The sequence below is a fragment of the Prionailurus viverrinus genome, chromosome A1, assembly GCF_022837055.1.
Source record: "Prionailurus viverrinus isolate Anna chromosome A1, UM_Priviv_1.0, whole genome shotgun sequence".
Lineage (NCBI taxonomy): Eukaryota > Metazoa > Chordata > Mammalia > Carnivora > Felidae > Prionailurus > Prionailurus viverrinus.
This window is the reverse complement of record NC_062561.1, coordinates 10,417,809-10,431,090: the sequence shown is the minus strand read 5'-3', so window position 1 is coordinate 10,431,090 and position 13,282 is coordinate 10,417,809. Positions and strand designations below refer to the sequence as shown.

The following is a 13,282-nucleotide window of genomic DNA, read 5'->3' as shown; positions in this document are numbered from 1 at the left end:
GTGTTTGTGTCCTCAATTTCTTTCATCAGTGGTTTATGGTTTTCAGAGTTCAGGTCTTTCACCTCTTTGGTTAAGTTCATTCCAAGGTGTTTGTTTTTTTCTTTTTTTTTTTTTTTTTTGGTGCAGTTATAAATGGCATTAATTTCTACTTCATCATTAATGTCTAGAAATGCAACTGATTTCTGTACATTGATTTTTGCAACCTGTGACCTCACTGAATTCATTTATCAGTTCTAGTAGTTTTTTCTTGGGAGTCTTAGGGTTTTCTATACAGGGTATTATGTCCTCTACATATAGTAGAAGTCCTGCTTCTTCCTCACCAATATGAATGCCTTTTATTTCTTGTCTGATTTCTGTGGTTAGAACTTCCAGTACTATGTTAAATAAAAGTGGCAAGAGTGGACATCCTTGTCTTATTTCTGATCCTATAGGAAAAGCTGTTTTGCATCATTGAGTATGATGTTGTGGATTTTTCACATATGGCCTTTATTATGCTGAGGTATGGTCCCTCTAAACCTATGTTGTTGAGGGTTTTTATGGTGAGTGGATGTTGTACTTTGTCAAATGGTTTTTCTGCATCTATTGAAATGATCATGTGGTTTTTATCCTTTCCCTTAATGTGATATATCCTACTGATTTGCAAATACAAACCACTCTTGCATCCTGGGAATAAATCCCACTTGATAGTGGTGAATGATTTTAATGTATTGTTGGATTCAGTCTGCTGATCTTTTATTGACTATTTTTGCATCTATGTTCATCAGGATATTGGCTTGTAGTTCTCCTTTTTTCTAGCATGTTTATCTGTTTTGGTATCAGGGTAATGCTGGCCTCATAGAATGAATTTGGAAGCTTTTCTTCCTCTTCTATTTTTTGGAATAGTTTGAGAAGAATAGGTGTTAACTTTTCTTTAAATGTTTGGTAGAATTCAACATTTGGGTCTGGACTTTTGTTTGTTGGGATTCAATTTCCTTGCCGGTAATCACTTTGTTCAAATTTTCAATTTCTTTCCAATTCAGTTCTGGGAGGTTGTATGTTTCTAGGAATTTATTTCTTCTAGGTTGTTCAGCATGGCATATGGTTTTTCATAATAGTCTCTTATAATACTTTGTATTTCTATAGTCTGTCATTTCTCCTCTTTCATTTTTGATTTTGAGTCTGATTTTTTGTTTGTTTCCATGTGTCTGGCTAAAGGTTTATCAATTTTATTCTTTTCAAAGAACCATCTCCTGGGTTTCATTGATAATCTGCTCTATGTTTTTAGTTTCTATTTTGTTAGTTTCTGATCTAATTTTTATTTCCTTCTACCAATTTGGGGTTTAATTTTGCTTTTTCTTGCCCCTTTAGCTATAAGGTTAGATTGTTTGAGATTCTTCTTGAGTTAGGCCAATATAGCTATAAATTTCCCTCTTAGAACAGCTTTTGTATGCATCCCAAAGATTTTGGACCACCATTTTCTTTTCTTTTTTTTTTAAATGTTTGTTTATTTTTGAGAGAGACAGAGAGAGAGACAGAGCACGAGCGGGGGAGGGACAGAGAAAAAGAGAGAGAGAGACAGAATCCGATCTCAGCTGTCAGCACAGAGCCTGACACAGGGCTTGAACTCATGGACTGTGAGATCATGACCTGAGCCAAAGTCAGATGCTTAACCAACCAAGCCACCCAGGTACCCCAACCATTTTTATTTTCAATGGTCTCCATGTATATTTTTACTTTTTTTGTTTTTAACCTGTTTATTGTTTAGTAGCATGTTATTTGACCTCCATGTATTTGTGTTCTTTCCAGGTTTTGTTTTCTTGTGGTTGATTTCTAGTTCCATAGTGTTATGGTTGGAAAAGATGAATATGATTAGAATCTTTGTGAACTTGTTGAGGCTTATTTTCTGGCCTAACACGTGAGCTATCCTGGAGAATGTTCCATCTGCACTTGGAGAATGCATATTCCACTGGTTTAGGATAGTATGTTGTAAATATATCAGTTAGATCCATCTGGTCCATGTGTCATTCAAAGCCACTGATTACTTACTGACTTTCTGTTGGGATGGTCTACCCACCGATGTAAGTGGGGTGTTTAAGTCCTTATTATCATTGTATTGCTATCAATTACTTCCTTTGTTACTAGGTGTTTTATATATTTGAGTGCTCCCATGTTAGATGCATAACTATTGACAACTGTTACATCTTCTTGTTGGATTGTTCCCTTTATGATCATGTAGTATCCTTCTTGGTCTCTTGTTACAGTCCTTGTTTCAAAGTCTTTTTTTCTGACGTAAATATTGCTACCATGGCTTTCTTTTCACTTCCATTTTCATGATAAATCCTTTTCCAGCCCTTCCCTATGAATCTGCATGTATCTTTAGGTCTGAAATGAGTCTCCTGTAGGCAGCAGATCGATGGGTGTTGTTTTTTTATCCATTCTGTCACCCTGTGTCTTTTGATCGGAGCATTTAGTCCATTTACATTCAAAGTAATTATTGATATATACTTCCTGCCATTTTGTTTTATAGTTGTTTTTGTAGTTCTTCTCTGTTCCTTTCTTGTACTCTTCTATCATTTTGCTAGCTTTCTTTAGTGATACACCTGGATTTCTTTTATTTTTTACATATCCATTACTAATTTATTTGATTAGGTTTATGTATAACATTTTATGCATATAACAGTCTATATTGAGGGTCACTTAAGTTTGAACACGTTCTAGAAGCACTAAATCTTTACTCCCCCCCCGCCTCCCCAATTTCAGGCCCCTAGTATAATAATACTTACTATCCATTTTTGTTGTTGTTGTTAATCTCTTGACTTTTTCTTTTTAATATACACACTTGATTTTACTACTTTTGTGTTTCCTACTTTTCTTACTCCTGCTTATGGTCTTTGCTTCCTACTCAGAATCCCCTTTAACATTTCTTATAGGGCTGGTTTAATGGTGATGAATTCATTTAACTTTTGTCTGGGAAACTCTTTATCTGTCCTTCTATTCTGAAAGACAGCCATGCTGGATAGAGTATTCTTGGCTGAAGGTTTGTTGTTGTTGTTTTCTTGTAACACTTTGCAGGCCAGAAGGGAGTGGCATGAAATAGTCACTCTTTTCTCTTGCTCTTAAAATTCTCTTTTTTGCCATTTTAGTTTCTATGTATCTTGGTGTGGACCTCTTTGGGCTGACTTTGGGGGGGCTCTCTGTACCTCTGGATTTGTTTCCTAGATTACGGAAGTTTTCGGCTATTCTTTCTTCAAATAAATTTTCTGCCCTCTTTACTCTCTTCTCCCTCTGGGATCCCTATAATGTGAATATTACACTTGATGGTGTCACTGAGCTACCTTCATTTATTTTATTATTTTTTCCTCTCTCCTGTTCAACTTGTTGGTTTCCGTTACTCTGTCCTCCAGGTTGCTGATCCATTCTTCTGCTTCCTCTAGTCTACCATTCCGTTTAGTGTATTGTCACTTTGTTATTGAATTCTTCATCTCTGGTTCTTTGTTTTCTTTCTGTGGAGGGTCTTGGTGGGCTCCTCCATTCTTTCCTCTAGTCCGGTGGATATATTTATGGCCATTACTTTAAATTCTCTAGGCATATTACTTATCTCCATTTTATTTAGCTCTCTTGCTAGGATTTTGTTCTTTGATTTGGGAGATATTCCTGTGTCATTTTGTCTAAGTCCCTGTGTCTATCTCTGTGTACTAGGAAATACAGTTATATCTCCTGATCTTGAAAGTAGTTGCCTTATGAAGACTAGGTCCTGTGGCACCCTGTAGTGCAGTGCCCCTATTCAGCAGAACCTTGAACTTCAGGGCTGTCTCTTCTGTGTGTTGTATGCACCGTATTGTTGTGGCTGAGCTGCTTTTGCCTTCAGCCCAGTTGTCTGTTTGTTGTGGGCAGGGTTTGGTCCCTCGGTTGTTAATGGGCTAGTCTGGGGCTGCCTCAGGCATGAGTTGGGTCAGACCAGGGATTTGCCAGAGATGCAGCAGCACTGAGCTACAGGGCACTCTCCCTGTATCGTCCCCTGGGAAGCTGTTGGTGGGTGGGGCCCACAGTCAGACCATTTGTCTGTCCCCAGGCCACTGCTGGGACCACAGTAGAACCAGTGTGTTTTTATCTGACCCTCTCCCAGGGGCAGGAGTCACCTTGGAGTGGTGCCGGCCCCCACTGGGGCTGCTCGCACACTTCCAGGCTTGTGGCACCACTCTGGATGGACTTGCCGTGGGCTGGGTGGAGGAGGTGCGTCTACACTGCTAGCAAGGTCTACTCCAGTTTGCTATGGGAGGAGACCTGGTGCTGTTTTAGAGAACTCCTGCCAAGGCCTGGTTGGAGGAACAGTCTGCAGAAAAGCACAGGGCTGGCAGATGGTTAGCAAACTACACAGAGAGTGTTAGCACTGTGCTGGTTTCTGCACACGTCCATGGGTCTAGGCTGGGGTGGGGGGGTGCGGGGAGGGATAGGGTGGCTGCCAACTCTTTTGTTCTTAGAGAAGTCTCCTAAAGATCCCTGCCCCTCCAGCACACATCCTGAGATTAATAAATCTCTCTCTCCCAGGTGTTTTTCACACTGCTGCTTCTATGCTGTATCTCAGTGGGGCTGCTATGCTGTCTCTTAAGGGTGGGGACTCGGTTTCCTATGAATAGCTCTCCAGCTCTCCCAGGGCTGAGCCTCTGAAATTTAAAGGTCCAGGTGTTAAGCCCCATTGACTGTAAAGACAGGCGATGTTGATCCCTTCTAGTCTTCAAAGCTAAGTGTTATGGGGATTCATCTTCCCAGTGCAGGTAGTTTCATACTGGGGTGCCCAGGGTGGGGTCTGTTCCTCTCCCTCCTCCATGCTTGTAGTGGCCCTCCCATGGACAGCCCCATTGGTCAGCTTGGGTCCTGACTGCATCTCTGCCCTTCCTACCATTTTTGTTGTGGCCTCTTCATGTTTAGCTGTGAAGATTCTGTTCTGTCAGCCGTTGGGTCCTTTTCTGGGTTATTTATATTGACGTGGGTGGTATCTAGGTGTATCCACGTGACAAGGTGAGCTGAGGGTCCTATGTCATCCGCACATCTTACACTTTTCCATTGCTATTTCCGAGAGTCTCCAGGCAGACGCTTTAACACCAGCAAATACCCTGTCCTCATTAAAACGTACCCGTAGTTCAGCATCAATTAATGAGTGTTACTTTAATCTTTACTATGATGGTTACAAAGTAATGGCTTTTCCCACCCCATCACGACCTCCACATTTACCAGTCACAACTCTTCATTATCCTGCAAGCAACAGCCCACCTGCTAGGGATGGAATTGTGCCCACGCCAAATTTGTATGTTGAAGCCAGAGCCCCCAGTGTGGTTATATTTGGAAATGGGGCCTCTAAGGAGGTAAAGTGAAATAAGGTCCTAAGGGTAGGGCTCTGATCCAATAGAATTAATGTCCTTGTAAGAAGAGACACTAGAGAGCTCTCTCTCCGTGGAGCACAAAGAAGAGGTCATGTGAGGACACAGAGACCCAAGAGAAGAGCCCTCAGACACCTACCTTGCCAGTATCTTGATCTTGGACCCTCCCCGCATCCACAACTGTGAGAAATAGATTTCTATTGTTTTAAGCTACCCAGCCTATGGTATTCTGTTATGGTGCCCACTCTAAGATACCACCTTTCTCCCCCATTTATTTTTACCTATTTACCTATTTTCTATTTCTTATAAGCGTGAACTCATGGATTCCTACTTTTAATGGTTCATAATTTTTTATTGTCCTTAATTATATGATGCTTATCCAAAATTTGGCCAGTGGGAAACCACTCTAGCCTGCTTCTTTGTCCTCCTAAAACGCACTTTTCTTTTTATACCAGAAAGTAAGGGCGGGGGGTGAAGAATGTTCCAAATGTTCTTGCCTCAACATTAGAATCCACACTTTCTCTGGGAAGGCCTGGTTCCTTTTAGTGGGGCAGCCGGCACCACAGCGCTCCCTAGTTGGTCAGTGCTACTGGGATATCTGCTTCTAGTCTTCTTTTCTAGAAAGAACTAGGAAGCTCACATGTACACATACACATACTTTAGAAATCATGGGTCTGACAAAACTTATGAGTTGTGAGAAATGTCTCCACTTCCAATCTCCTCTCATAGACCTCCTGACCTGCCTGATTCCATATCCATATTTTCTTTCTTGCACAATTTCCTTCTTGCACAACCCTAGGTTCCAACGCCATTTGCTCAATCCTCCAGTGTACCTAAAATAACTGCAGAATTGCTTTACCACACCACCACAAAAATCAGACTAACTGCAAATTCAGGATTTGTCTGCCATTCCTCACCTCTTCCCACACGTCAGTAAGGTACACTTATAAATATGGTCTTCCACTGTTACTTGCATCGGTTGTAGTTTTCCTTCAGTGGGATTATGTTTTCATTCGAAACACAGTCGGGTCCATTTGTTTCAGCTTGCTCTCCGTCCTTACTGACTTTAATCCTGTCCTTACTGATTTATTTTCAAATTAGTAAAATATGAGCATGCTTTCCCAGTCAACTAAATTAAAAGATAAATTCAGGAGGGTCATACCCTCCCCTACTCCATCTATCCTCTTCTTCTACCCAGTCCTTTTAGAAACCAACCTCATGGTTCAACCATCCCTCATTTTATTTATGGAAAGATAAGGAGCCACAGGCATGTTTATTTCCCCTTTGTTCCTAAATATATTCTTGTGCATTTTGATTTCCAGGCGATAGATACCATTAAATGAGAAAAGCATTCAATACAATTTTTTCAAAGAAACAAAATTCTCATTCATTAATTTGGTCTTTTTCTCTACCTCATCATTTCCACATGTATCTTTCTTATTTCCCTCCATATGCTTTTTTGGGTTGGCTTTTTTATTCTTTTCTAGTTTTTTTTGAGTTGGGAATTGAATTTTTTAAATTCTCATTGCCTTGGCAATTCTTTATCCATCCCTTTTAGACTTTTGAAGGACTGTTTTATGTATGTCTTTTCTATAAAAGTATAGAGTTGGGGTTTGTTTTATGAACCAATCTGAAAGTTCTTAGGCGAGTTAAACCCATTCACATTTAGTGACACAACTCATAATATTTGGTCTCAACAGTGAAATTACTTTGGGTTTGAATTATACATATACTATTTACTGTGTTTCTTTACTTTTTGCTTTAAAAAATATTCTTGGTGTTGGAAGTTTTCCCCTCATTATCTTGTGTTTAACTTTTTATGCCTATTGTGTTTTTCCTATTTAATAGTATTAAGATCTGTCAGTTTTACACGGTATCCTTTGAATCCCATCTACTAGCTATACAATAAGCCATGATCTTACCCTACTTTCCTTTTTCTTTCCATTTTTTTAAAGTTACATACTTTCTACTTTGTCAAAACATAGTATATTTATATACCATTCCCCTACCTATATACCTATCCCCCAACCCTGTTTTAACTTTACAGTTAAATATATGAAATATTCACCATTAGTCCTCTTGCCCAAATTTCATCTCTCTTGTCTGCATGAAGTTCTTTCTCTAATACATTCCCCACGAAGGATGCATGTGCACACTACTCATTTAGTTGGTGGACATTAAGAAATTTCCTACTGATACTGAAGAGCATCTTAGCTGCATATAAAATTTATGATTCACCATTTTTTGAGTTTAACATGTTCCTCTACTGTTTCTGATGCCAGTCTTACTTTCTTGCTCTTTCATCATTTTGTCACAAGACTCAGAGGACGTTATCAAAATACACTGGATTTGTCCAGCTATGGGAAGAGGTTGATGATCCCAGGTCAATTTTCCGTGGCACCTACCAGGTAGGCCCTTTTAATATATACATTAAGGTCCTCTTTTATTTCTGGTAACTTAAGTGTTATTTCTATGTTTTATTTTCGTCAATCAGGAACTCCAATTATACAGGTGTTGGACCTCAGTAAGTGTTCATTTTAACCCCTTTTTTTCTCACCCTTTTAACTAACAGACCCCATTTTCATTTTCTAGAATGATTTCCTAGTTTTTATCCATGTCTCTTGTTAAATTCTCATTTGAATTTGTTTACTTCTGGAAGTTTTGGTCATAACTTCAGAGATGAATTTGCCTTTTTCTTTCTTTCCTGAGTCTAAAATTCTAGTTTTGCTTTTTCCCTTTCTTGTCCTTTTTTTTTTTTTTTTTTTTAGTTTTTTTTTCAGTTTTTGAATTTTTGACCTCTCAGTCTTGTAATTATTCAGCTTCATGACTTAGGAGAAGCCAGAAGAGTTCATGCAACTGAGGATGATTTGAGAGTCTCACAAGGAAAAGGTGACAAGCTCAAACTAAAACACGTTTAAGACCTCACTAGGCAATTAGATATTATTGCTGGTAAAGATGAACAAAAAAACTCTAAATGAACATGTGGCAAAACATGACTGTACTGAGGACCAATGACACAAGTGAAGTAGAGATTTAACAAATGCTACACACGATGTTACTGAAAGAGTCCATTCTTGGAGGTGATTGTGCTCCATTTGGACACTCACAGTAGTGTCTGGGGTTCACTGATCTGGAATCAGTGTCTGGATCAGTTGGTTTATAGTTTTCATCAAATTTGAAAATCTTTCTTTAAATATTTGTCAGATGCCCCTTCTGGGGACTCCAAATTGCATACATACAAAGCCACCTGAAATTGTTCCACACCGCAGTGATGTTCTGTTCACTGGTTTTGAATTACTTATCTTTGTGTTTCCTGTGGACAGTTACCATCGCAATATTTACAAGTTCACTGATACGTTCTTCTCCAAGTTCTAATTTGCTATTAATCTTATCCAATGGATTTTTCACCTCAGACAAAGTAGTTTTCATCTCTAGAAGTTCAGTTTGGTTATACCTTCCATGTCCCTTTTTGAATAAATGTAAGAGTTACTAAGCTGCAACTAACAGAACTTGTAGTTATAAATAACTAGTTAACGCTGTCATTTCTGGGGTAATTTCAATCAACTGATTTTTCTCATCATGGGTATGTTTTCCTGCTGCTTTCCATGTCTGGGAACTTTTGATTGAATGTCAAGCATTGTGATTCCTTGTTGGGTGATGGATATTTTGGTACTTCTCTAAATCTTGAGCTTTGTTCTTGGATGCAGACTAGTTACCTGGAAACAGTTTGGTCTTTTAAGATCTCTTAGGCAGGACTGAAGCAGTACTTAGCTATTTCCCACTATTAAAGCAAGATACTTCTATATCTAGCTACTCTACCCAACACCCTGAGTCCAGGGTCTCCCAGTCTGGCTGGTAGAAATAGGTACCCTACTCAGCCCTGTGTGAGTGTTGGGCACCATCCCCTCTCATCATCTTGGCTGGTTCTCTCCCCAGCATCCAATAGTTTCCTCACATGTATGCACTGATCAATACTCAACTGAATATTTGAGGGGAGCCCCCACAGATCTCCAGTGTTCTTTCTGTGCAGCTCTCCCTCTCCAGTGCCCTGTCCTGCAAGCTAATGGGTCTCGGTCACCCCAGGCTCTCAGCATCATCTCTTCAACTCAAGGAGTTGGCCACATTCCAACGGGGTTCCCTTCCCTCAGCAGCTATTTACATTCTCTTAAGGCAGTTAGCTGGGGCTGTCATAGAACTTACTTCATACATCTCATATGTCTCATGGGTTACTGTCCTTTGTTGCCTAATGTCCAGGGTCTTAAAAACCCTTGTTTCATATATTTTGTCCTTTTTGGGGCATTGTTTCAAACGTGAGGGTAAATCTAGTCCCTGTTATTCCATCTTGGCCAGAAGCAGAAGTACCCATCCTAGCTTCTGAATATGAATATATGTAGAATATAAAGCCACCCTAGGCTGATGAGGGCTCCTTACCTTATTAACGTGTCATCATCCACAATGACTAACCATGCTATTTTGTCATGGCTGTGATTCAAAAATCTTTCCAAAATGGCAAATGTCTTTCCACAATGACCTAGGAAAGGCAAAGAGAGAACTTACAATGTAGTATTTTCTTTAAAATACATATAGAACTCATTTTAAACATGTTTATAGTTTCAAGGTTTTAAAAGCTTAACTGCTGACATACACAGGAATAATTAGAAACTTAAAAAATTAGCTTTCTGTAATTTGCATAGGCCTCGTGAACCAATGTGGGAGCTTTAGAGATCATGAAGTCTAAGCCATGTACTTCACACATGGGAAATCAGGGGACCCAGAGACGGGAATAACACAAGGTCACTGAGCTGATTGGAGGCGGGGCCAGTTATTTCCACTCCAGACAAAGTTGTAAGCCTCGTGGAAAGTATAAGGCTTGGCACCTTTCCTTAGATGTCCTTATTCTGAAGGAACTTTTAGAACTCCAAGCGTTGCAACTAAAGGGAAACAATGGTACAAAAGCAGGATATTACACCTTCAATCGTTGACTTTATAAATATTTGCCATATGCTAGATACTGTGGCAGGTTTGGCCCTAAAAGTACAGTGTGGACTAAGTTACAGTTCTTCAGATGCCAACAGACAAACGTCACTGCTTTAATGGAAAATGCTGGGGCCCAAGCTAAGAATAAAATGCTTGGGAAGAGAACTCAAATCAGTAAACAGCCATCTACCCCGGATTGCAACAAAATATCTGGTGACACAGTAAACCACTCAATGTGACCTTTGTTTTCATTTTTCTTAGTCGCTTAAGGTATTTTTAACCATTATTTGAAGGCCATCTCTAATTCCTTTTGGAGCAAGGCAAAATAGGAATAGCAATAATAATGTCAGACTAAACACAAAAGAAGAAATCGAATAAGAAATACACGAGTAAGTGAATATTAAAGGCAACCTAAATTGCAATCTAACCAAAAAAACCTCAGTCTAAAATCATTTTTCCGAAACAAAGCAACAGACAGACTCAGTAATATATGTAACCTTGTCAGAAGAATTGATAACTTCAGGAATGGTTTATCTGATTCTACTTTGTGCATTATCAATCAAGGCATTATGAGAGACATGACCATGAAGTAATCCAGATAAATTACTCTTTAGAACAAGAAAATCAACTTACTACTTCTTTTTCTACTCCTAAAAGGGTATGGGGAACCAGAAACTGAAGAAAAGAGTGTGACAGGAACACTAGATAAAAAGTGAGATGAACAAAGAGCGTCTGCAGGTAAAGTGGCCAGCTTTCTACTTGCATTTTTTTGAAATAAACAATGTTTTTAATTTGAAGCCAGAATCTGAAGAGAAAAACCGGTGCACTACCAATCATCACTAATTAAAATATTAACAAAATACATGAATATCACAGAGCTTACGCCACACATAACCAGTGCAAAATGTGGGTGAACACTATGCGACAATTACACACAAAATGTGAGCTAGACCATAAGCTTCATGAGGACAGAAACCATCGGCTTCGTTCCTATTTTCCCAGCTTCTTCTGGGGCTGGCAAATAGCAGGTATAGAACAATCCTGGCGGGTTAAGCTGCTAAAATCCAATGCGGAGAACCTTTGTGTGGAAAGATGATAAATTAACTGGGGACACTCCATTATGGTCACAATGAATTATGAAGGTATAAAAAAAAATCTGTTAAGTAATCCTAATTGTCATATGCTCTGTCCTATTGATATGGCCCAACAACTTCCAACCTTTCTTAGTGCTTATAAAGCAGCTCTTAATCTGAGAGAATTGGTCCATACCCCTGGGCAAAGACGTTGGGAGGGAAGGAAGTGAAACTTACGTAAGGCAAAAATCATAGTAATTCTAAGACATTTCATTTTCATCCTAATTTACTCTCTTTCCAGAATGGACATTCTGAATAAGAGTAGTGAGAATTAAGGACTCACCTCTATCTGTATTAGGAATCCCCAGATCTACCGTAGGAATAGAACTTTCTGCGTGATCACTGTAGTATTCAATGAGACTTGCCTGTCCTGCCCAGGTCTGCTTTACAATGGGGACTGAAATGAAAGGAGTGACGGTCACTGGCACAGTTACATAAGGAAGCTTAGAATCTCAGAAGGGCAGCATTACCACCTATAAAGGAAGAGAACCATTATTTGTTGTTCTTCAGGTATTCTAACGTGCTTGCTTTTCCCACCCTGAGAAATATCAGGTTGTTTGTCAAGGGCAGCAGGTGGATAGAACCCTCTTCTTGAGACATTTTTAGTGTACCTTAGAGCCCAATACTTCTCACTCCTGGTGACTCCACATTTCTCATGTCCATGTAATGATACATTTTCTAGTCTGATAATACTGTTGTGTTTAATTTTCCTCTTTTCCCCATAGGCTATTTCATTTACTATTCACAACTGGATTTTTTAAATGCTTCTCAGATGGGTGAGGAATAAAATTACCTCTACGGGATGGGAATATTCTTTGTTTCTGGCTGAGATGCAAAGCTCTCTCCCTTACAATGAGGGTAGGAGGCTTCTCAAACTACACCCTAAGAGAACCACGCAATCCTATGGAGGGCACGACCCTACCACTGAGAGTCACTGCACTGAATAGCCAACAGGCTTGTGTTGCACTTTTGAAAAGTGTGGAAGAAGTTAATATTGAGAACCACTACTGTATTTTTGACCTCTATCATTAACAGATAAATTTCTAATAAAATTTAAAAAAGAACACAGAAAACTTTCCAGGCTGTCTGTAATTCAGAGCTAACTTTAATCATCTCCTGTCTCCACCCTTGATGGAATTCTGCCTGATTATGTGACATTAATTCTCTTGGCCCAATATAGAAGTAATTATTTTCTTAGATACTTGTTTTTTAGTTACTGGCTGTGCATCTTTAAATTTTGAGAAGAGGTTTCTGTTTTTTAATAGAAAAAAAAATCATCATATCTAGATTTTAAACCCTGGTAATTTATTAAGACTCTCCACCGCAAAGAATTTAAATCTTCAGGTCAGTATTTTGAGACTTTTATCAGATCATTTCTCTTTTTCCTTTTTCCCAGCCCAAACAAAAATGTATGCAAAAACTCCCAACGCAATGCCAAATCTAAGTGTCTGGCTGTGCGTGTCAACAAACTCAAAGTCAGACAGCCGTTGTATATAAAATACCAAAGCACGCCATTTTATTCATTATTCGCCAGCTTTTAAGAAAGACCTATGAGTTCTGGGCATTTGTTATAATCTCTAAATTACCTATTGCAACCCACTAAATAACTTTTAGATCTTAAAATGTAATTCTTCTGCAATCAGAAAGGCAGAGATTTGCTCCTGTCAAAATAGACAACGATGCATAAATAATAGATAACATAATAATAGAGAAGATGCATAATAATAGATGCGGCTGCTTGGGTGGAGGGGGGCGGGTAGAAAAAAATCCTCTTCCGTTCTACTTTCAAGTTCCAGCACAATAAGAATCGTCACC

At 39.1% G+C, this 13,282-nt stretch overlaps 1 protein-coding gene across 3 annotated transcripts in view; it reads right to left on the bottom strand.

The window, feature by feature from the left end:
* B3GLCT (beta 3-glucosyltransferase) overlaps positions 1–13,282 on the bottom strand; it is a 120,298-nt gene that overhangs the window by 32,495 nt on the left and 74,521 nt on the right. For all 3 annotated transcript variants that reach the window (XM_047861820.1, XM_047861812.1, XM_047861830.1), the window contains 2 exons: positions 11,751–11,864; positions 9,789–9,888 (listed from right to left, as the gene is read on the bottom strand). In XM_047861820.1, coding sequence (XP_047717776.1) covers positions 9,789–9,888; positions 11,751–11,864 — 214 coding nt within the window. The remainder of the gene's footprint in view (positions 1–9,788; positions 9,889–11,750; positions 11,865–13,282) is intronic.